At 58.6% G+C, this 24,668-nt stretch overlaps 1 protein-coding gene across 4 annotated transcripts in view; it reads right to left on the bottom strand.

The window, feature by feature from the left end:
- Nucleotides 1-6,797: 6,797 nt before the first annotated feature.
- Nucleotides 6,798-24,668, bottom strand: part of RAB11FIP3 (RAB11 family interacting protein 3) — a 54,090-nt gene continuing 36,219 nt past the window's right edge. The window contains exons 6-15 of one of the 4 annotated variants that reach the window (XM_058680409.1): nt 23,005-23,139; nt 20,690-20,725; nt 16,456-16,549; nt 15,328-15,431; nt 11,082-11,222; nt 9,066-9,147; nt 8,793-8,930; nt 8,562-8,717; nt 8,332-8,472; nt 6,798-8,256 (exon numbers count right to left, since the gene is read on the bottom strand). In XM_058680409.1, coding sequence (XP_058536392.1) covers nt 8,143-8,256; nt 8,332-8,472; nt 8,562-8,717; nt 8,793-8,930; nt 9,066-9,147; nt 11,082-11,222; nt 15,328-15,431; nt 16,456-16,549; nt 20,690-20,725; nt 23,005-23,139 — 1,141 coding nt within the window. In that variant the 3' untranslated portion in view covers nt 6,798-8,142. The remainder of the gene's footprint in view (nt 8,257-8,331; nt 8,473-8,561; nt 8,718-8,792; nt 8,931-9,065; nt 9,148-11,081; nt 11,223-15,327; nt 15,432-16,455; nt 16,550-20,689; nt 20,726-23,004; nt 23,140-24,668) is intronic. The other 3 variants (XM_058680410.1, XM_058680411.1, XM_058680412.1) reach the window with 3 other exon arrangements.

Here is a 24,668-nt window from a genome sequence, read left to right as displayed (position 1 = left end):
TCCCCACAGCCACCTCAGCTCCCCTCCAGCTCACCTGCTTGTACACAGCCCCACTGTCTGCCCTTGAGAACTCCGGAAGGCTGGGCCTGTGGCGCTGTTACCTGGTGCTCGCCTGTCTCCCCAGATGATAAGGCAGGGAGTGTCTCCCCCCTGAGGACCACGAAGTCCCTGCTTGCCCCTCTCTCAGAACTGATAGGGGCAATCCCAGGTAGAGCTGGGCCTGGTAGGGAGCCCCACCTTGTGTATGTAAAAGCCGTGCTCTGGAGATGGCTGAGAGTACAGAGCAGAGCAAAGACCTCCCTACTAGTGCCCTGGTGTGTCCTGATGACTCACAACGTGCTCACGAGGACGTGCTGTGGGTGGGGCGGCTCTGCTCTACAAACCTGCCATAAGCCCAGGCTGACTCAGCCCCATTTCACTTATGAGGCACCTGCCTCCTGGGGCACACTCCCAAGATCGTCTCCCCTGGGACAGGCATGTGGGGAAGGGCCACTCCACTGACGCCAGGGCACCTCAAGAGCAGGGTCTGTGGTGTCTGGGGGAGGCTGGGGCTAGGTGTAGATGCCATACGGCAGGAGGGCGACACCCCTGCAACTGCCCTCGCCCCTGACCCACCATTGAGGGATGGGCCGTGACTGTGCCCTCCAGGAAGTTTCTCAAGCACCTTACCCTGCTGCTCCACAAGCCACCATGAGCCCCAGTGTGAGGGGAGACTCACTCGAGGCCAGAGCAGGCTGGCCCCTCCGCCCTCCCGGAAGTCTGCACTCTGACCCCAGGGCAGCAGGCGGGGTCTCCGGGCTTGGGCTTGTTCGTATTAGAGCTCTGCACTCCTGTGTCTCCAGCCTGCAGCTCCCTGAGGACTTTCTGCCCACGCTGCACTGCTCCTTGCTAACCCATCCTGGGAAGCTGCAGATGTTGGTTCAAGTCCTCAGGCCCCTGGTGCCCACAGGACAGCGCCTGGCTGTGGCTGGTCTAGTCCCGAAGGTTCTCCACCCACTGCCTGCAGGCACCCCATGTGGATCCTGGTTTCCCACATCACAGCCGTCTCCCTGCTAACACAACTGGGGAAGCTGTGGAGGATGGCTCAAATGCCTGGCCCAGCCAGTGTGGACCTCTGGAGAGAGAACCAGAGGATGGAAGACCCCTCTCTCTAATGAATGAACAAATATCTGGCTGACTGCCATACAACTGGAGGATAAAGCTCTGGGGGTACTGCGGGCTTTACTCTTCACTGCCCTTGGCAGAGGCCTCAAGCTGTGAGAGCAGTCCAAGGGGCCGGAGGTCAACTCCGGCCCAGCACGGTCGGTGGGCAGGGCTGCTCCAGACTGGGCTCCAACCTCCCTGGGCCTGCGGGTACCATGAAGAACAGACCTCAGGCAGCACGTCGGAAGTGCTGTGGACACGCGAGCTCAGGAGGGCAGCCAAGGACAGGGCCCTGCGGTGGGGCTGGGGTGCCCGGGCTTGAATCAGCCAAGACATCCCTGGCCCCAAGCCCTGGCACCAAACAGCCATACCAGCTGCCAAAGGGGCAGCCGGTGCACCCAGCCAGGCAGGCTCCCTGGCACACACCTGCTGACCCCATGCCGTGCCTCCCCTGCTCACTGACTCCCTCTTACAAGCCCCTGCCAGCCCCTACCTCGGCCGGGAAGTGGCTATTTTCCCTCAAGTTCTAGATTTCTCTGTATTGGTTCTTCACGTGCCAGGTTTGGGGCATACCAGGCCTGTTTCGACAGCTCTCCATTCCAGCAGCCCAGGACAGTTGGCTCTACTTGGCTCAGTTAGAGCAAGGACTAATGGTGAGGCCCAGCCTGTGCCGATCCCACTGTTCCTGACAGTGGCCCGGGGAGCCAGGACTGCCCCAAGAGTTGACTCCAGTCACAAGGTCCCCACTGTCACTTTCAACAGGCACAGAGCAAGTTGAGGCCAGTACCGTGCATGTCTGTCTGCCCAGCTGGGGCAGAAGTGGCCTGGCTGGCAGTATGGTGGACGCTCAGGGCTCAGAGCAGGACATGGGAGGAGGGGGAGGGGATTCTCCTAAGAGGGGTGGGCAGGGCCCCCAAACTCACTGCCCTTCTGGTCACAGGTTAGAGCTGGGGAAGGGGCAGAGGCCCAAGGGGCTGTCAGGGCCAAGAGTCTGTGTCTGAGGATGAGGGCATCCCCTAGAAGCAGCCTCAGTGATTCAGGCTAGTCCGCCAGACGCAAGGGGGACCTGGAGGACAGCCGTATCTCTCCTTTCCTGAAGCAAGGGCCTGGCCTCGCCTGGGGGCCCCACACTATCCCCGGCTGCCAGCAGTTCAGAGGCCTGCCTGACCCACTCATCATGAGGTCTCGGGATGAAGCTGTGGCTGAGGGTATCCAGGCCCAGGCTTGGCCTCAGCCCCACTGCCTCTGAGCAGGCCAGGGGCCTGGGCCACAGCCCCGCTGCCTCTAAGCAGGCCAGGGGCCATCCTCACTCAGACTCACAAGCTGGGGTCAGGCTGCGCCCGCTCTCACAGAGACCACAAGACTGCCTTCCTAGAGTCTCCAAGGGACCACAGTGGCCTGTGGGGAGCAGCTGACCACTGTGCCCAGGGCGAGGCTGGATGGCACAGGTGGCCTCTCAGGGCTGGCGAGCAGTTGCAGCCCTGTGGCAGGGAGTGGGGTGACCCTAGAGATGGGCACAGCAGGTGGGTGGCTGGGGCAAGCTGGGGATAAGAGGACCGCACTGTGTCTGAAGGGCATGCCTATGTTGCAGGTGTGGGCAGGACAGAGGCATGACATGAGTGGGAGCACAGAGAGCCACTGACCCACACCCTACACCTGAGGCCACTTGGGAGTCAAGGTGTAGCCCCAGGGACAGCCTGGGCTCTAGGCCCCTGTGGCAACGAGCCTGAGTACCCGCCTGCACCCAGGCCATGTGCTTTCCAGGAGACAGGTGCTGCCCCGGGTTTGCCCACCAGGCCACAAGGCAGACAGGACTGGGTTTCTGAGTTTCTTCAAGGGAGCAGGGCCCCCTCTGCAGTCAGACCTGCAGGTTCAACAACCTCTGCCCCTACCTGCCCCATAGCCTATGAAACAAGAGTTTGCAGAATGTTGCCCCAAGGCCTGATAGGGGGTACATGCCGCATGGGGCCTCGGGGGCTCAGCAAGTACTGTCTGCATCAGAACCCAAACAACCGAGCCTGCTGCCCCTGACTGACCGAGGCTGCTGGTCCAACTGACCGAGCCTGCTGGTCCTACTGACCGAGGCTGCTGGTCCAACTGACTGAGCCTGCTGGTCCCTACTGACCGAGGCTGCTGCCTCTGACTGACCGAGGCTGCTGGTCCTACTGACCGAGCCTGCTGCCCCTGACTGACCGAGGCTGCTGGTCCAACTGACCGAGCCTGCTGGTCCTACTGACCGAGGCTGCTGGTCCAACTGACCGAGCCTGCTGGTCCAACTGACTGAGCCTGCTGCCCCTGACTGACCGAGGCTGCTGGTCCAACTGACCGAGCCTGCTGGTCCAACTGACCGAGGCTGCTGGTCCTACTGACCGAGGCTGCTGGTCCAACTGACCGAGGCTGCTGCCCCTGACTGACCGAGCCTGCTGGTCCCTACTGACCGAGCCTGCTGCCCCTGACTGACCGAGGCTGCTGGTCCAACTGACCGAGGCTGCTGGTCCCTGACTGGCCAAGCCTGCTGGTCCCTGAATGACCAAGTGGCAGAGAAGCCCCTTAGCCCATGCTCTCGGCACAGGACCACGCACTCCCCACTCTCAGAGACCACGGCTGTGCAGGTGCAGGCAGCCAGCCTGACTGCGTAGGCCCCAGAGCCATGGCCTCAGGTCAGGGTCAGCGACATACCATCGTCCCAGGCAGGCCCCTCACCCTGACCTGAAAGGATGAAAGTTACCGCCGAGCCCAGGCTGGGCGAAGGGAAGCTCCCATACCCACACCCAGCCGGACCCCAGACGCCCAGGCCCGCCGCGCAGGCTGGCCCAAAACTCCAGAGCGCCAAGGGGACCCCGACGGGCACCGCCAGGGCTCCCTGACCACGGCCAGGCACTCCCGGGGGCGGCCGGCTCCAGCCTGGAGAGGCAGGAAGTGTGCGGGGCTCCGGGCCCGCGCGTACCCTCGACAGCGGGCGCCGCGCCCGGACAGTAAGGGCGCTCAAGGACAGGCCGGGGCGCGGCGGGGGCGGCGGCAGCGACTCCAGCCGGCTTCCCGCTCTCAGCCCTAAACTCCACCTTCCAAAGCCGCGCGGGGCCGACTCTGAGGGCCACCCGCGCCCCGAGCGGCCTGTGGGAGACAGCCGCTGCCCCCCACAACCGCGAGCCGCGCGGGGGCCCTGCCGCTGCGCCCTCCCCGGCACCTCCCCCGGGCCGGCGCACCGGACTCACCTCCGTAACCGGGCGACGCCGTCTCAGCCCCCGCGGTCCGGGAGGCGCGGCCCTGGCGCCAGGCCCGCTCGTTGCCGTCAGCCGGGCCACAGCTCGCGCATCAGCTGCCCCGCCGGCGGCGGCCTCCCGCGCCCCGCCCCGGCCCCGGCCCGCGTCCGGCGCCCGCCTCACGCCGCCTCCGTAGCGCAGCGCTCGGCCGGGGCCCGAGGCTACGGCGCGCCGGGGGCGCACGCGGCGCTGCGAGCGCGCGCGGACTACAACTCCCACAAGGCCGCGCGCCGGCCCGGCCGCCGCGCGGGGCAGGCCGGGATGGCGGCCCGCTGAGGAAGACACCCAAGAGCTGGACGCGCGCGGGTGTACGCGGCGCGTCGTGCTTTCGCGGAGCGGCCGAGCTGGGTTCACGCACGGCCTTGCCGCCGAGTACCGTGGCCCTGCCCAGGTCCCCTCGCTGCCCTGCGGCGCGGAGACGCCTGGGATGCGGAGTGGACCCTTATGGGGTCGCAGGTGGAAAAGCTGCCGTACTACGGAGCGGGAGGAAGGCGCGAGCTGGAGATCTGCAGGACCTCGGGACGGACCCGCTTGGTCCCGCAGGAGCTGTCCGGAGCGGGCAGCACGTGGCTGTGGGCAAGGAGGCCTTTCCTCCGAGATGGGTAGCCATCCAGGGCCAGCTCTCAGGGCACCAGGGGCCTCCCAGCAGCCCAGGATGAAGGCCAGGGACCATGGGCTTGTGTTGTGTCAGCAGTAACCTGCCATCGCAATTACAGAAATAAAGGTCACTTATTCTGGTTGTTTATTTGAAACAAAGCCATCTTCCATTGGCTGGCTCATGCCAGGCTTGGGCCAGGCCCCCCACAGGAGGCAGGGGACCTGGGACTGGAACTCCACCTGCTACCTGCAAGGGCATGGAACTGGAGTAAGGCCATGACCCTACTGGAGTAGGGCTGAACCTGGGTGCAACCACAGTGTGTCTGGCCGGGTCTGCATGAGGGTGCACACCTCGGGCCATCACCTGGGTGCCTGGCTCTGTTCCAGAGCATAGGGCCACAGCAGCCAACACCACAGACCTGGTCTGGGGAGTGACTGGCAGCTGAGGCCAGCTCAAGGGCCCACTTTTGGAACCCCAGTCTGGCCCATCGGCTCAGATGCCGCCCATCCGAGTAGCAGGGTTCCGGCGCCCAGCTTCCTGCTGTGTGCACGCCAGGGGCAGCTGCCTTGGTGCTGTCCTTCAAGCCCTGGCTGCTGTGGCATTTAGGAGATGCCACTGGGATGCCTGGACCCTGTGTTGGCATCAAGTCCTGGCTCTGGCTCCTGGGAGGCTCAAGTGGTTGGTTCCCTGCCACCCGAGGGAAGACCCTGACTGGGTCCAGGCCCTCTGTCAACGGGTGGATTCCGGCTCTGTGCATCCTTCTTCAGGCCTCTCGGAGGCATGCAAAGGCCAAGGTGACCAACTCCTTTCGGGCATTCTCAGCAGACACGTTGGAGTAGGCCCCGTGCAGCTCTAGCGGACTGTTCTTCCACCAGGCAGACCTGAAGAGGATTTGGCGTGTGCAAGTGCTAGCTTGCTACGCAATGTCAGGAGCCAGCTAGCCAGGGGAACTCTGCTGCAGTGCCCAGCTGGCTGGCACAGGCTGCCTCCAGGAACCCCCTCCCGGTGCTCATCACGTGTCCCTCCCTTGGGCTGGAGACAGACACACACAGTGAGTGGTGAGCATGACGGTCCTGCCTGCCCGAGGGGCAGCCTGGATTGCAGAGAGGTGCCCCAGGCTGGTGGGGTACCAATATGAATCCTTGGCCATCACCATGAATCCCCACTTTGGCTTCTTCAAGCTCTGCAGTTGCCTGGCAGGTGTGCATGGACACAGATGGGGTGGGAACACGGCATTGGAGACGTGTCTGCTCTGCTTGCCTTAATCCTACTCCCAGTATCCAGTGGTCCTGAGCTTGGCAGGGTGACTGTGGACACTTGCTGGCCTGAGGGCTGCAGCTGGGAGTACCTGCAAGCACGCTGGGTGGGCAGTTTTCCCAGCATCCTCTGTTGTCAGACATGGACACTGCCCTGCTAACTGCTGTGGTCAAGGGGTCCCTGAAGCCTTCAGCAGGCCTGCTCTCGCACTCTGACCAGTCACCTCAGATGGAGCCACCACCTTGGGGCTTTGTTAGTGGCCCCCAAGGGATTGCCTCCCCACCATCCTGCATACTCCTACCCTCTCCATGCTCCCTGGTGACCCACAGGGGCTCTCCCCTCACAGGGGGGCTTTCCCTGGTCTCAGCTGCACTCCTCAGCAAACAGCTTTAGGATCCAGGCCCCAGCCGGGGGGGCATTAAGTCCTGGGGCCTCAGGGAGAGGCTTGGCTTGGCCAGCCTGTGGAGCCAGGTGGGGTCTCTGGGCCCTCTCCCCGCCCCCACATCCCTGCAGAGGAAAGAGCTGGCCTCAGGGTGTACAGTAACAGCTTTACTCTGTAGTGCAGGATGTGGGGCGCCCCTGCATCCAGAGAGGGGCACACCCTGGACAGCTCAGTGGGCGCAGTGCTGAGTGCTCCCTGTGGTCTCCTGGCATTGTATTTACAGGCACTGGCCAAGGCAGGGCGGGCACAGACAGGCAGGGCTCTGGTGTTTATAGAATATACATACATACATACATATATATATATTTCATGTGTATACACATAGTTTTCTCTCTTGAAAGTGTTAAAAAAATTGATCAACCTTCAGTCTATAAAAAATACCTACTCTACATGATAGAAAAATCTCTCCTCCATGTTTACACTGATTTACACCCAAGCCTCCCCAAAAATGTACAACATGAGGCAACATCTCTTAGAGGGGCCACATGACGGGAGAAGGGACACATACAGGTGGCCAGGCCTGGTGGGCTTGGCCTGTGGGGACACACAGGCATCCTGGGCCAGCTCCGGCTCAGAGGCCTCATCCAGGAATGCTGCTGCTCACAGGTGAGCACCTCCGCATTGGCTTCCTGTGGCCCTGCAGAGCCGCCCTCCCTGGGAAGGAACAATTTCTAAGTTGGACAGCGAGGGGACAGGGAGTGTGGACTCTGGGAGGCCAGCTCTGGCCACCGCTGGGAAGCAGCAGCACCTGCTCCAGGGGACTGAGCTCCGCCAGTCTGCATCTCAAGTGCTGGTTTCAGAGCAGAGGGGCCCCTCAGGCTCCTGCCCAGCCCTCCCTAGGAGGGCCAGAGACCCCAAGAGTTACCTTGGCCGGGCCACAAACAGGCTGCATGGCCAGGAGGCTCCTGGGGCCAGAATCAGAACTGAAGTGGCTGCATCTGACTGGTGCCTGCTTCGTCCATCTGACTCTCCAGCATCATCATTCCCAACTTGAAGATGCAGGTTGGTACCCCAGAGCACCCAGGCGTGGGCGGCACTGCATCTGGGCACTTGGGGGCAGTGGCAGCACCTTGGGTGGTGGCCCATTTCGTTCTTTTTTGCCTGCAGGGCTGGACAGTGGGAGAAGGGATCTACCAGCAAGGACATTACAGAAATTGTTACCACCTCTCGGCAGAGGCCCAGGAGTCTGCTGAACAGAAACGCAAGCCTTCTCAGTGCACCAACTTGGGCTGGGGGCCCCAGCAAGGTCCGAGCAGACAGTGGCTCTGCCACACCTTCCCTGCTGTGCATTCCAGGCCTGGGGCACCCCTGCCTCTTCTGCTTTTCCACTGCCCTGCAGTGCCCCAGCCCAACTGCACAAAGGGTCCTCGTGTGCCTGCGGCTTGAGCAGCTGTGGGGGTGGCTGGTCCCAGCTCCAGCCCCGGCTGGGCCTTCTGTCCCTACTTGACCTCCAGGATGGATGGGTTGGTCTCCATAATGGCCACGATGATCCTGTCGATGTAGTCCTGCAGACGGAAGTTGATCTCTTCCTGCTTCTGGATTGCTTCCATGAGCTGAAAGCAGAGTGTGCCATGAGCCTGGGCCCCTGGCCGCACAGCCCATGGGCCTGTGGGCGGGGGAGGAGTTACCTCGTCTCGGGAGACGGAGCTGATCTCAGCGGCCAGGGACTCGGAGAAGGACGTGGAGAAGAGGCTCCTGGCGCCCTGGATGCTCAGCGTGATGATCTGCCCGTTGAGCTCGTCGTTCTGCTCCTTCAGGCTGCGGTTGTCCTGCAGGACACAGCAGTGTCCAGCTGAGCTGGGACACCTCCCCGCGCCCCTCTCCCGCCCCCAACAGACGCGTCTTGCCTCGGGCACACCTGCTTCAGCCGGCGGACCTCCTGCTCCAGCTCGCTCTCCCGGGCACGTGTGTGGTATTCCTGCAGGCCAGCGCTGCTGCTGCGGCCCCGCCGCTGCTCCGCCTCCAGTTTGAACAGTTGCAGGTGCTCCAGCTGCCGACGGAGGTCCTCAATCAGCTGCCAGCGACAGGGAGGCCCAGTTAGCACAGTCCCCAGAGGGGCCTCAACAGGCGCCCCCCCAACCCTACTCACCTCCTGCGTGGCCTCCTTGTCCCTTTGGAACTGGTGCCTCTCTTGGCTCAGCTTGTCCCTCATCTTCCTCTTCTTCTCCTGCTCGTCCCTGAGCCGCAGCGTCAACTCCTCAATCTCATCCAGCAACTTCTGCTTCTCCTGCAAGAACACAGCATGTGTCGTGGGCAAACATCACCCACCTGCCCACCTGCCACGGGCACGCATCACCCACCCTCCTCTGTACTCTGGGTGCCCTGGCGCAGCATCTGGCCCTGCCTCTGCGTGGCAGCTCACCTCCTCTAGGCGCTCAATGCTGGCCTTCAGACAGGGAGTGCAGGACCGCAATTCACTGTTCTCCTCATCCAACTGCTGCAGCCTGGGGCACAAGAGCAAGGCTGGGACACGTGCCTCTGTGGGGCAGCTGTGACCCAGGGTCTTAAAGCAAAGATGCTACCAACTGTCGTGGCTGGTCCTTGTGGCACCCAAGTGTTTTAGGCCAACGGACCTCACCTGGGTTCTGAAATAGTTTTAGGGTCACCAAGGAGCCACCTGCTCCTGCTCCCCTTCACACTGCTGCTGCTCAATACGACATCCCACATGTCACAGCATAACCTACCTGGGACACAACATCAGCTTAGCTCCACTATGCATTTCCCAGTGCTGCCATGGTCACCTAGCTCCTCTGTCCCCCGTATGTGACGCTCCTAGATTAGGGCTGGGCTGTCCGAGTCTCCAGGCCTTGTGCGGACTCTTCAGCTCGGTGTGCTGTCAGCCAGATATGAGGGCGGGGTGTGCTGCTCTTTTGCAGGCTAGGGAACAGGAGCAGCCTCGCTGTGTGTGGGCAGGAGCTGGTGCTCCCATGCCCGGGTCTCTGACCTCCTCGGCTGTCTTGAGCCAGCTCACTTGTGTCAGAGGGATGTGGCGTGGTTGTGCCTGCTACCGCTTTCCAATACACTGGGAGTAGAACACACTGTAGGTATCAGTCCATCGTCATCTCAGCTGGCAGACACCCTTCCCTGGAGGAATTTTCCCCTCAGTGATAATTGCAAGAGCAACTCGTGTTAGGTGGCACTGTGGCCTCATGGGTAAAGCTGCCTCTGATGCTAGCATCCCATGGGACAACAGTTTGAGACTCAGCTGCTCTGCTTCTGCCCCAGCGGCCTGCTGATGTGACTGTGGAAAGCAGTAAAAGCTGGCACTGGGGCTTAGGCCTCTGCCATCAACGAGGGGGACTCAGATGAAGCTCCTTGCTACTGGCCCTGGTTTGGCTCAAGCCCTGGCTACTGCACCCACTTGCAGAGTGAATCAGCAAATGGGAAATCTTTCTCTCTATTAACTGTCTCTCAAATCAGTAAAAGTATATCTTCATAAAAAAAATAGATAAAATAAAAAGCTGGCCTTGCTCCCCAGAGCAGAGTGACGCGGTGCTGCCGGATCGGGAGCCTCGTCTCCCTGTTCCTGCTGCTCAGCCCACAGGCATACCAGGCTCACTCAAGGCTGTCTCCCCTGGCCCAGACGTCTGGGAACGTCTCCCCAGGTCTCTGCAGTATGCACGATATCACATATAATGGGGGACTCTTGTGCCATGCCCCAGCCCATGACCCTTACCTCAATGCTCTGCAGCCAGCCCTGAGGGCCCAGGGCACAGGGGCACTGACTAGGTGCATGGGCAGGCAGGAAGTTTGTTAGAAAAGTTGGGGAGACCAGCCCTGCAGACAACCTGAGGGCCCCCTGAGACCCCACCCCATCCCTCCTGTGTTCCTGTGTCTGCCCCTCTGTGCCAGGGCAAACAAGGAGGTGGGTGTCTCCAGTGCCAGTCCAAGGCACCTGGGCTGGGAGAGAGGGATCCCTAAAAAGACATACAGGCTCCATGGGACACCCACAAGGGCCAGCACCAAAGTGCAGCAAGTCCACATTCCAAAGGTAGCGTAGGCTCCATGGGACACACACACAAGCCAGTGCTGTGGTGCCACATAGATCCTATACCACGTGATAACTCTGAGTCCTAACTGCTTGGTTTCTGGTCCAGCTCCCTGCTAACACATTTGGCCCAAGTCCATAGGTCCCTGGACCCAGTCAGAGACGTGGGTGGAGCTCCCGGTTTCTGGTTTTGGCCTGCTCACTGTGACCACTTGGGGACTGAACCCCCACCCTTTCTAGTCACTCTTTCAAATAAGCAGTGAATCTTTAGAACAGACCTGAAACAGGCTAGTGACAGACTGCTCTCATGCCTGGGGGACAGCACAGAGCAGGTGCTGGTGGTCTCCACCTGCACGGCGGGGGGCTCAGCCGTGCTGGGGCACCACTCACCTGGCCTGCAGGTTCTCGATCTCGATGCTCTTCTCCCGCTCCAGCCTGCACAACAGCTCCTTTTGCCGTCGCGTCTCCTCCAGGACCATCTCGCAGGCTCTCAGCTCCTGCTCCTTGAGCTGCTCCTCCAGGGCATTGGCTCTTCAAGGCAAGGGGTACCAGAGCTGACCCAGGGCCCTCTGACAGTCTGCATCTCAAGCCCAAGGAGCTGTCCTTAATCACCCTGGCCCACCTGGCACTCCTTCAGAGACAGGGACGGGGTACATTCAGAGGTCCAAGCCCACCCATGCCCGTTCGTAAGGTACTCTACCACAGGCACTATACATACCCATGGATTCTGAGGAGGCCAGAAGGCACTGGGGTCTCAGAGCCACCATACTTTCCAGAAATCAGACACCTACTTTAACGTGTGAAGTATGTCAGCTCCCTCGGCAAGGACTGCAGCCCGCCCACAGCAAAGTCAGCCCTGGGCGTGTATCCCAAGGGTGTATGTAAGGCCTCCATGGCCATGGTGTCCACTTCACACCCAGGCCAGTTCAGCACTGGCTGCTGGCACTCGCGAGCCCTAGAGGCCGCAGGGGAGAGCACTCCTCAGGCCCCTCAAGGCAGGGAGCTGGGCTGCAGACCAGCCCACTTCCAGGCTTCCTCCTGGCTCAGGTCAGGTCAAAGGGGATGGGAGCATGTCCACGGGTCATGAGACCCTCCCTGGTCCTCATGAACACCTGCAAGACAGGACATGGCCACTGCGGAAAGACTCCAGCCCTGACCAAGCTCAGTCATGGATACAGAGTTCTCCCTTCCCTGGGGAGGAGTGACCAGATGCCAACGTCACTCCTCAGGACCAAGGCAGGGCCAAGGCAGGCACAAGGAAAGGGCTCTGAGAAAACACAGCAGGAGAGGCATCTCTGAGGGCTGAAGTCCTCAGCCTCAGATGGGAGGACCAGGCAACAGAAACCCTTGGAAACAGACACTGACGACAAACAGTAGAAACTTGGTAAGAAGGCCCAGTGCTACAGTACAACTGGCTAATACTTCCTTTGCAAATTCCAGCATCCCATGGGGGCGCCAGTTCATGCCCTGGCTACTCCACTTCCCATTCAGCTCCCTGCTTGTAGCCTGAGAAAGCAGGGGAGGATGGCTCAAAGCTCTGGGGCCCTGCACCTGCATGGGAGACCCAGAAGAAGCTTGTGGCTCCTGGCTTTGGGTTGGCTCAGCTCTGGCAGTTGTGGACACTTGGGGAGTCAACCAGCAGTTGCAAGACCCTCTATCTTTCTCCCTGTAAATCTGATCTGCCTTTCCAATAAAAATCAATCAGTCTTTTAAAACTTCAGTAAAGCGTTCTAGTTCCCTGCTCACAGAGGTCCTGGAAGCAGTGATGGTGTCATGCTGGCTCCCTGCCACACATGTCACTTCCCAGCTCCTGGATCTGGCCTGGCCCAACCCCAGCATACTTTGGTGTGGTATTTTACACCAGCTAAACCCTCAGCTGGAGGCATTGTGGGGGGGACAGCCACAGGAAGCTGAATCTGGCATCCTCCCACCCCTGTGAGGCAATTCTCGGGGGGTGTCCTCCACAGCACACACACAAGAAGAAAATATGATATGGATGCAGGAACTGACAGACAAATCCGAGAAGGCAGGCAACAGTCCCCTGAGCAGGAGCACGCTACATAGAAATGAACGCCTGACAGTTGTGCAATACACTGTTGGAACGGGAGCTGAGCGTACCAAGACACACCAAGAAACTGCACAGGCTTCAGCAGGGACTGCCAGCAGGAGTGAGGCACCATGCATAACCTTCACACCACAGTCCTGGACCAGCAACGTGAGACACACTGCACCTGTGGGCTAGCAATGAGACACGCTGCACACGTGGACTGCCAATGACAGACACGCTGCACACATGGACTAGCAATGAGACACACTGCATACGTGGACTAGCAGTGACAGACACGCTGCACACGTGGACTAGCAATGAGACACACTGCACACGTGGACTAGCAGTGACAGACATGCTGCACACGTGGACTAGCAATGAGACACACTGCACACATGGACTAGCAATGAGACACACTGCACATGTGGACTAGCAATGAGACACGCTGCACACATGGACTAGCAATGAGACACACTGCACACATGGACTAGCAGTGACAGACAAGCTGCACATGTGGACTAGCAATGAGACACGCTGCACACATGGACTAGCAATGAGACACACTGCATACATGGACTAGCAGTGACAGACACGCTGCACATGTGGACTAGCAATGAGACACGCTGCACACATGGACTAGCAATGAGACACACTGCATACATGGACTAGCAGTGACAGACACTCTGCACACGTGGACTAGCAATGAGACACACTGCACACGTGGACTAGCAGTGACAGACACGCTGCACATGTGGACTAGCAATGAGACACGCTGCACACATGGACTAGCAATGAGACACACTGCATACATGGACTAGCAGTGACAGACACGCTGCACATGTGGACTAGCAATGAGACACGCTGCACACATGGACTAGCAATGAGACACACTGCATACATGGACTAGCAGTGACAGACACTCTGCACACGTGGACTAGCAATGAGACACACTGCATACGTGGACTAGCAATGAGACACGCTGCACACGTGGACTAGCAATGAGACACACTGCATACGTGGACTAGCAGTGACAGACACACTGCACACGTGGACTAGCAATGAGACACACTGCACACATGGACTAGCAGTGACAGACACACTGCACACGTGGACTAGCAATGAGACACACTGCACACATGGACTAGCAATGAGACACGCTGCACACGTGGACTAGCAATGAGACACACTGCACACGTGAACTAGCAATGAGACACACTGCACACGTGGACTGCCAATGACAGACATGCTGCACACATGGACTAGCAGTGAGACACGTTGCACACGTGGACTGCCAATGACAGACACGCTGCACACGTGGACTGCCAAAGACAGACACACTGCACACATGGACTGCCAATGAGATCAAAATCTTGATGGTCACCTCAGGAGCAGTATCTTTAGAAATGCAGCTCAAGGCAATAGCCTTGTGGTTCATTGGTCAGGACCCTGGTAGCGAGGCTGGCATCGTATCAGGGTGCCTCGGACAAAGGCCCTGTTCTGCTGCCTGCTAATGTTCCTTGCGAGGACAAAGGTGGCCAGACCCTCCCCAGCTCTGCAGCTAGGCCTAGAGGCAGGAACTTCCCCAGTAGAGGGTCTTGGTCAGCAGGTGGCGAACAAGCCCAGGTCCACTCCAGAGGACTGGTTCTCACTGGTCTAAATGCAGTGCACATTCTGTCTCCTCCAAGATGCATTGCACTCCTTGGGGTTCAGAGCGGAATCACCTGACGAAACTGCAGGGTGGCAGGCCAGAGCAGGAGCCAGGTGTCCTGTGTGGCTCAGGCAACTGGGTTATGGTGTGAATACCCTGCTGCCAATGCAGGCGGTGTGGGCCCAGTCCTGCTGCGAGCCCCAGGCCCACTTCCTCAGGGCCTGAGCTCACAAGAGCACGTGGTGGAGAGAGGCAGGCGGGTGAGACAGAGGTTCAAGTGAGAGGTGCTCTCCTATGGATTCCACATGTGCTCTCAGGTCTCCCTGGCCTCATGAGGACACACCTGCAGGCTCACCTGCCCCACATGAGGAGCAGGACAGCACTGCTTGGCACCAGGTGCCCATGAGTAGGCTGCAGCACTGGCCCCCCGCACAGGCAAGCTCCTGTGTCCTGCCCAGGTCCATTTTCAGCTCCCAGTCTCCTCTCTTTTGTGACTGTGCTCCGCCAGGCAGGGCTGCACCCCTGAGCCCAGCACCCCATTCCTGCTCTGTGGTACAGATGTGAGGATACCCTCCCTTGCAGCCCTGAGTTTCCTTGTCCTTGAGGTAAGGGATCAGGTCGGGTCACAAAGCCAGCACCGTATAGACACAGAAGTGGTGGGGATGCAAAGTGACTGCAGGTGGCCCTGTCCACCTCTGGAAAGTGAACCCCCAGTAGGCTTCAGGTACAGCGACAGCCACCACAGTGACAAGTATGACTCCACCTGTACTGCAACCTGCACATCCCCTACTGTCCACAAGTGGCAGGGATCACATTTGTAGCTTTCTTCTTGGGCTCTGTGTGGAGGCCTCACAGTTCAGGAACTGTGCTGCCAGCCCCTGGGATGGGTCCCCGCCTGGCAAGGCAGAGAAGGTTCGATGTGGGCAAAGGCGGCAACTCACCTATGCACCAGCTGCAGGTTCTCCTGCCGCAGCCGGCTGTGCTGCTCCCCAGTGGCCACGGTGTCCTTCTCTAGCTCGGACACGCGTCTCTCCAGGAAGACGACCTGGGTAAGGAAAGGACAGCCTGAGACTCAGGCCAGAGGAACCACAGGGGACGCTGCGTCTTGTGGTTTCAGTCAGAAGAAGGACAGCCGCGGGTGTGGACCACAAACACATGGAGTCAGGAAGGTACGTAGGCTGCCACCACCTTGCACTGCCTCAGTCACCTGGGGCTCAGCAGCACTCTCCTGACACTGGCACACACGGTGGTAAGGAAGGGGCCTGTTCTGCCAGACGTAGACTAGCGCAGGGCCACAGCCAACAGGGACACCTGTGTCTCAGGAAGCTCAAAATAAGATGGGAGACAGAAGTGTGAAACAGGAACAAGAAAACTAAGATGTCAGCAATACCAAGAGAAGGGGCTGTGGGAGTGGAAGAGGGCAGGGGAGGAAGTGAGGGCAGGAGAGGAGGGGAGGAGGTGAGGGAAGGGGAGGAGATGAGGACAAGGGAGGAGGTGAGGGCAGGAGAGGAAGAGGGCAGGAGAGGAAGAGGGCAGGGCAGGAGGTGAGGGCAGGGGAGGAGGTGAGGGCAGGGGAGGAAGAGGGCAGGGCAGGAGAAGAGGGCAGGGGAGGAGGTGAGGCAGAGGAGGAAGAGGGCAGGGGAGGAGGTGAGGGCAAGAGAGGAAGAGGGGCAGGGGAGGAGGTGAGGGCAAGGGAGGAGGGGCAGAGGAGGAAGTAATGAGGGGAAGAAGAGGGGGCAGGGGAGGAGGTGAGGGAATTGGGAAGTTACACGTGTGCTGCGGCCACTTGCCCCCTCTAGCCTCCAGGTGGACTCTGACCTCTTGGTTCTGACCACAGTGGGGTGCCTGCCTACCTGATGCACCTCCATCCTCAAGGCCAGTCCCCCAGGGCAGATGTGTCCCCACTGCTACCACAGTCTGGGGGACCTCCTCTACCCAGTTCTGAGTACCCCTGCACTTCACCCGTGGTGCTGCGCTTCTCCTGACTCATCTCCAGACCCGCGGCCCCAGCCGTGTCCCGCATGTGCAGGCGGACACACCCCATCCTCTGGGAGGCACCCCGTCCCTACCTTGTCGGCAATGTCCTCCTCAGGGCACTCCACGGGCTCTAGCGGGGGCTCCTCCAGGGCATCCATGGTCAGGACCCCCGACTGGTGCAGGTATCTGCGCAAGCACACAAAGAGGAGGAGGAATAACCACCTGAGCAGCTCTGTGCACACCAGCACTTCCCAGGCCCTCTGCAGAAGAAGCAAGGGCCTAGGGGACTCAGGTTCCCCAGGCTCAACAAAGGGCTTCACGGCCCAGATACCTGTGGCCCCACAAACTCTGTCTCCCTGATGGTGATGGGAGCAGGGTACTTCGTCCTAGGGTGCAGTAAGTCATGAAGTCATTTTCCACTGTAGGAAACGATGGCCATTCCCCAGAGGCCCATCAAGCACAAATGCAGAATCCTCATGTACGCACATGTCACCTACACACTTCATGGTCATGACAGTCTAGGATCTGAGGAAACCCATTACCAAGGAGTCCCAGTGGGGCTGCTCTCAGAGCATGGCCCAGGCAGCCTGAGGAAGCTGCCTGGTACATTGGGGCTCTGCAGCACCAGCTCCAGGGGACACAGACCACCAGCCTGCGGGTGCCACCACTTACCACTTGGGAAAAAGGCACTTGTGGTCCTAGGTCCAGATGACTCCACAATGGAGCATCAGCACTTCAGTTGTGTGTGTGTACGCACCACTGCAGGTACAAACAGCCTTCTGCAGTGTGTACACCCACACCCACCATGTACACCCCATCCACCAGGGGAGCCCTCCTCACCATGTATACCCTACCCACCAGCGGCACCCTCCTCACTGTGTGCACCCACACCCACCAGGGGCAGCCACCTAGTGTGAGTAACCACACTCACCAGGGGCACCCTTCTCACAGTGTCACCCACACCTACCAGGGGTACTCTCCCAATGTATACATCCACACAAAACTGACATGGGGTGCATCAAGGTCTCAAGTGGCCTGTGCCCTAAGCCGTGTGTGTGTTGGGTTCTATCTATCCCAGGGACCACAGGACTGTGTCTGCTGACACGCAGCCCTGATGTTACACATGCCCTGAGCCCTGCTGCCCAGTCATGGTCATAATGTAGTTCATCATGAGGCTGGATGGGTCTGAGTAGAACCCAAGCAGAGGCTAACATGCTGCACTCAACAGCTCCAAGCTATGTCAACCAAGTGTACAAAGCTTGGAGCCCGTACTGAGGCGCTGTGGTGCAGGCCAAGCTGCTACCTGCAGCCCCTGCAACAAACATGGACTGCTCCTTGTCTGACACACGTGGAGTGGCAGCAGATGAACCTTTATGTGGGCCCCTGTACGGGAGCTCCTGGCTCCAGTCCAGGCTGGAACTGACCATTGCAGCCATGAGGGAACTGACTCAGGGATGGGTGCACCCTCCCTGTCTTCCCCATTTGCCCCCTCTGTCACTCTGCCTCTCAAATACACAAAGGAATTCTTAAAGAGACCCTGTGTGAACAAGCATGTACGCACAGATAAATGTACTGCTGGGCACACCTATTTTGCACCTGGTCTTTTTTTTGTTGTTATTTTGTTTTTAAAGATTTATTCATTTTATTACAGCCAGATATACACAGAGGAGGAGAGACAGAGAGGAAGATCTTCTCTCCGATGATTCACTCCCCAAGTGAGCCGCAACGGGCCAATGCGTGCCGATCCGAAGCCGGGAACCTGGAACCTCTTCCGGGTCTCCGATGTGGGTGCAGTGTCCCAATGCACTGGGCCATTCTCAACTGCTTTCCCAGGCCACAAGCAGGGAGCTGGATGGGAAGTGGAGCTGCCGGGATTAGAACCGGCGCCCACATGGGATCCCGGCGCTTTCAAGGCGAGGACTTTAGGCGCTAGGCCACGCCGCCGGGCCCTTTTGTTGTTATTTTTTGGCAAAAGCCATCAGTGGAGGAAAAGTTGGATCAGCAAGGGGAGGCTGGGAGGCAGTGGCTAACACATATGAGGGACATGCCAAGCTGACAAGGAGCCCATCACACTCAGCTCTGAGTCACAGAACTTGGCATGAAGTCAAGAGCTCGATGGCATCCAGCAAGAAGGTACAGCAACAACATGCCTCTGCTCCCTGCAAACCCTGTGCCCTCCAAGCCAAGAGCAGTCACAGCAGCACGGACAGAGAGCAGCTCTGCCAGCCAGGAGCAGTGCCAGCTGAGAACTCAGGAACCTGGAGATGAGAAAGCAAACGACAGACGCAGGCTGTATGGGGGCAGTCAGGGTTCAGATGGCACCTACAGGGCCAGTGAGTAAAGCCACCCCCTACAGTGCCGACCACTCAACTTCCAATTTAGGATGGATGAAGTCCTAGGGTCACTGCACCCACTGGGAGAGCAGGAGAAAGCTCGGGGCTCTGGCTTAGCTGGCTCTGGGGAGTGAGTCAGCAGATGAAGCTCACTCACTGGTTCTCTCCAAATGGCCACAGTGGTCAGGGCTGGGGCAGGCTGAGGCTTGGAGTTTTTGCCGGTCTCCCAGGTAGGAAGATCTTTCTGTCTCTCCTCTCTGTAAATCTGCCTTTCCAATAAAAATAAATCTTAAAAAAAAAAAAAAAAGGAAAAGAAACCCAAGAGCTTTGAGAGAGAGAGCAAACTGTCAGAAAGCAACCACAACCAGGAAGCACTAGACAGCTCAGCAGTGACCTGCTACCCAAGGAAACGGGGCTCCTGGCCACGGAAGGTGATGGGTGCCTGGAAGGTAATGGGCGGAAGGTGACAGATGCCTGGCCACAGAAGGAGATGGGGCTCCTGGCCACGGAAGGTGATGGGCGCCTGGCCCTGGAAAGTAACGGGTGGAAAGTGACAGACGCCTGGCCACAGAAGGTGACGGGGCTCCTGACCCTGGAAGGTGACGGGGCACCTGGCCACAGAAGGTAATGGGGTTCCTGGCCACGGAAGGTGTCAGGGCTCCTGGCCACGGAAGGAGATGGGTGCCTGGCCACAGAAGGTAATGGGCAGAAGGTGACAGATGCCTGCCTGGCCACAGAAGGTGATGGGACTCCAGGCCACGGGACTCCAGGCCACGGGAAGGAGACGGGGCTCCTGGCCATGGAAGGAGACGGGGCTCATGGCCACGGAAGGTGATGGGTGCCTGGCCATGGAAGGTATTGGGCGGTGCCTTCGTAATACCAAAGGCACATTGCTCCCAAGCTCAGGGAGGGGGGCAGGCAGGGCTGAGACAACACTCTGAGATTCCTGCTCCACTTGTAATTCCAGCTTCCTGCTAACGTGAGCCATGCAAGCGGCTCCAGCACACAGGTGCCTGTCATCCACAGGGGAAACATGCGTGCATGTGAATTAAGCGATGCAAAATCTCGCACCATGTATGTCTCTGTCTCTGCCCGTCAAATAAATCAACACATAAAATTTCAAAAACCTACTCACAACCTAGAATTACACAGCAACCTCAGGTTAAAAATAAGATTCCAGGAATTTACACCAACATCTCCTCCCCAAGCAGCTACAGGAAGTTGTGCTAGACAAACATGGAGACAAACAGAAAGGAGGGTCAGAGCTGCCTATGCTACAACTGCAACACACCGCAAGGACAAAGGTTTGATTCCCTGCTGCTCCTCTTCTGATCCAGCTCCCTGCTAATGCCTGTAGAAGCAGGGGAGAATGGTCTAAGTATTCGGGTGTCTGCACCTATGTGGGAGACCTGGAAGAAGCGGCCTGCTCCTGGCTTTGGCCAGGTCTTGCCCTGGCCATTGCAGCCTTTGGAGAAAGCCAGTGGACAGAACATGTGACAGCCCAGGGAATTAATCCAGTCATGCAGAAGGGGAGTAAGGACTAGTGGCATGGCCATCCTCTGTCGGCAACCAGACTGACATGTGAAGAAACACCTCTGGGGTCAGAGTGAGGCCCATCTCTCCAGGGACCAGGACCTGCAGGCAGGTAGCCCCTCAAAGACCCATCTCTGAGAGGCCAAGATCCCATACCCCCAACCAATCCACCTCAGGGCTAACCTACAGGAGACACAGTGTGCAGAGTGGGAGCAGCACAGCACCCAGCCCCTGCAAAAAACTGACAGTACATCTAGAACAGACAACTTGGTGGCCAATTGGGACCAAACCCACATCCTGGAAACTCTCACAACCCCCGCCCCACCAGGCCAACTCTCCAACCCAGATTGAGGAAAACCAGCTGCAGGGGAGAGCAGCCTTGTAAAAGGCTCCCAGCAGGGAGGGGGGGGGCGGCGAAGCATTTCAGGGGGCCATTCACCCAGAGCACGGGACTGCCTACCTTGCCACTTTCCTGCTGGAGAGCCGCTTCGTCGGACTGCACAAAACCAAAGCAAACAGGAAAATCATGTCAGACAGACAGGAGGACGGGAGGAAACAGGAAAAGGTGACAGAGATATGGGGACAGGCACCCTTCCACACAGCATGCAGGCCCCTCCCTGGGAAATATGCCTGCTCAGCAGACACCTCGGCCAGCTCACACCTTCCTGCCCGAGGAGCCCCAGTTAGCCCCTGCCAGCACTGCTCGTAGACTGGCCTTGGCAGACAACACTGAAGATAACTTCCCCCCCCACGAATGCCAGGCCGCAGGAAACATGATCCTGTTGTGGGTCCCTGGCTTTGAGCCAGGTGCTGACGTCTGGGGCAGGGAGGTGGGAGGCCTCCCCTGATACAAGGCAGTAGATGCAGTCGCTGGGACATTGTCCTGGCTCGGCCATGTGCCCGACTTCCCTCATATCGCCACCATGACACTATTAGCCTTCCCAGGCGTGAGCGCCACCATCACCCCCTTCTTGAGCCCAAAGTTCGTGCATCTCAGCTGGCCTACGGCCATCTCCCCAAGATCACACAAGCCGACAGCTACCCCTCAGCACTGCACTTCTCTCCTGCAGCTCTGTGCACAGGACCGGGCCCCTCACATTTTCTTTCTGTGATGCGATGATCCACATCCACAGGTAGAAGGTGCCAAAGAGGGACAGTATCCAGGACAGGGAAGGTCTCCCAAGGACGGTGGCTGGGCAGACTCTGCTCTGCACCTGTCCCACCACGTTCTCCCAGTCACAGAAAGAGAGCATACTTAGCACCCCTTTCTCACTGTGCCCAAAGCACTCCCACTCAGTTGCTCCAATGGCCGGGGTCTTGGCTTCCTGCAGGCAGATGGCCCTTCACACGTGTTGAATTCCACCTGAATACCACTGAGATGCCGGAGCCAGCAGCACTGGGCAGCCTGTTTGAGTACCCATCTGCCTGCAGGTCTAGACTGGCAGCTCAGCAACTGCAGTTCTAACATGGCAAGTTTCCTCTGTAAAGCACAATCCCAAAAAGTGAATGTTCAGAAAATATAACAGGCAAAGCAGGTGCACCTCAAATCAACACCTCTGACTACACCTAGGAATCTCACTCTGACCCAGGATGGACAAGGACAGACCCTACTGCCCTCCACTGAACAACACTCCGACCACCTGGGAATCTCGCTCTGACCCAGGATGGACAAGGACAGACCCTACTGCCCTCCACTGAACATCCGGAGATTTGCTGACCTGTAGTCCTTTGCTCTAACTCTACCACATATTTGATACAAACTTATCTCAGTACAGCTTTCTTAGGGAGAGCAGGTACACTCTAATATTTGGCACATCTGTGTCCATGTTCTGCCTCCACAAAGCCTGGCATAGTTGGGCATGCCCCTGGGGCAGGTTCTTGGTGTGAAGGACTGCCCCTACGTTGAGAGAATAAGAGGTGAGACATGTCTCTGAGCCCACATTTACCCATGGAAACGACACTCCTCACTCCCCAACTCTCAGGCAGAGCACCAATCTCCTCCCAAGAGAAACCAACCATCCCACACCTATAACCAGCTGAGCACATACCAGAGGAAAAACGCTCTTGGGACCACTGGACTCACCAGACGCCCTTGACTGCCCAGAACACTGACCCATCCCTCGCCTCTGACTGCCAGGTGCTCACTGTTAAGGACACACAAAACACACCCGAGCTGGACTATGGGTAGGACTGCAGCACCAGCTGCCAACAATGGGTTCAGCTTCGGATGAAGCACTAAAGATGTGCAGGCAGGTGGAGGCAGGGGCTTCAACAGGAGCACAGGTGTACAAACTCCAGACAGCTGCCCAGCCCCCTCTGTCCCAGGCCCTTCCCTGTGTGGGCCAACCTCACAGGTGCCTTTGTCCCTGGCATTCATGCCATTATGGAGAGCCAGGCCTGTACCAGGGCAGACAGAAGAGAGCAGAATGAGAAAGGAAGAGTGGGCAGAGCTGTTGCAGTCAAAGCTGGGGGAGGGTCCTGCTGAGCACGCACACCTTGGCTCTAAACATCCCCAGGCTGTTCAGACTGGTTCTGGAAGATCCAATTATGTATCTATGGGTCTCAAGGAAAGCAGGCCAGGGAAGGGCAGGGAGTCCCCTCTTGCAACTGCTGGCTACACAGCAACCCTAGGATGGGGAGGAGGGCCATGTATGTGGGGAGATGTCAATTCTGCCGAGTGAGTGTTCCCCATGTCAGGCATTCAGGCTGGGGCAGTAAGCCACAGTATCCCCCTCACCCTGGACCAGCAAGCAAGGCCAGCCCCACACCAGTTACCTATTCATCTCAAGGTCATTCAGGCGAGCAGACAGGTCCTCTAGGCGGTTGATCTGCTTGTGGCACTGGCTACAGTAAAACTCAAAAGCCTCGTCAGTGAGGATGCCGTGCAGCTTGGCAGCAAGGGGGCCGGTGCTAGAGAGGCGAGAGGCATCAGTTCAGGAGCGGGCAGGGCCTGGCTGGTCGCTGGGCCCAAGTAGCAGACTGAGGACTGCACAGGGAGGAAACGGAACTCAACGACAGCATGTCCTGGCTCTGCCGTTCTGTGGTTTGCTGTGAGGACTACGCCGCAGGCACATGCGCCTGTCTGCGCAGGCAGGTTCTGCCCCCAGTGGAGTCGCCCTGACCGCACGGTTACAATCACTACTGTACAAGGGGGCTGAAGCTGCCACTTACTGTGCCTATGAGCATCCCACACAGCCACCTGCTTGGGTCCAGCATGTTCCATTTTTCTTTTTTAAAATATTTACTTATATTGCAAAGTCAGTTATACAGAGAGGAGGAGAGACAGAGAGGAAGATCTTCTGTCCAATGATCTTCACTCCCCAAGCAAACACAACAGTTGGTGCTGCGCGGATCTAAAGCCAGGAGCCAGGAACTTCCTCCAGGTCTCCCACGTTGGTGCAGGGTCCCAAGGCTTTGGGTCGTCCTTGACTGCCTTCCCAGGCCACGAGCAGGAAGCTGGATGGGAAGTGGAACTGCCGGGATTAGAACCGGTGCCCATATGGGATCCCAGCACGTTCAAAGCAAGGACTTTAGCCACTAGGCCACGCCACAGAGCCCCAGGATCCTCCATTTCTGAAACAGCACCCTGCTTAAAGCAGTGGAGGATGGCTCACGTCCTTGGGACCCTGCACCCACGTGGGAGACTGGATGAAATTCCTGGTGTCTGCTCTGGCCTAGCCTAGCCTAGCCCTAGCCAATGTGGGGAATTAACCAGCTTATACAGGAGCTCTGTTTTCCCAGCCTTTCAAATCAATCAATCAAAAAAACAAAAGAAATGAGTGGTGTTAACAGCTGCGTGGAAGCCAGTGCTGTGGTGCAGCATGTACTCCACGCTGGAGCACTGGGTTCAGTCCCAACTGCTCCACTTTTCCAGTACGCCTGCTAACGCACTTACAGGGCAGCAGATGACGAGGCAAGGGAGCCCCTGCCACCATGGGTCTGAGCTCCCAGCTCCAGGCTGAAGCCTGGCAAAGACTTGGGGGAGGGGTCATGGCCAGGGGACAGAAAACACTTCTCCATCTCTCTGTCCTTCTAATGAATCAACCTCAAAAAAAAAAAAAAAATCACAAACTATGGGGGCAGACATCCCATCTCCGAGTCTGGTTTCCCACCTGGGAGAGCGAAGGGTTGGCCCAAGGGGTGGCTGCCAGAGTACACGGGGTGACCCAACAGATGGACGCTCTCTGCCTTGCTGTCAGCCACCCTGCCTCTCTGATGAATGACCTGATCTGCCGGCACACCCCCCGCCCAGTGGACGGCCGCTCTGGGAGATGCTCGCCACTCTGCTGTGACTCTGGCGACACGAGCTGCCCCAAGTGCTGTCCGAAGGGAGCCATGGGCTGCTGCAAACTCGTTTGGAAGTTCAAGTTAAAGAAACATTAGAAGGAAAACATGACACAAAGCACAGGAGGTACATTTTAGGGAAAGCACCAGGTAAG

Source organism: Ochotona princeps, chromosome 24 (genome assembly GCF_030435755.1).
Source record: "Ochotona princeps isolate mOchPri1 chromosome 24, mOchPri1.hap1, whole genome shotgun sequence".
In the NCBI taxonomy this organism is placed as follows: domain Eukaryota; kingdom Metazoa; phylum Chordata; class Mammalia; order Lagomorpha; family Ochotonidae; genus Ochotona; species Ochotona princeps.
This window is presented reverse-complemented; position numbering and strand designations above follow the sequence as displayed.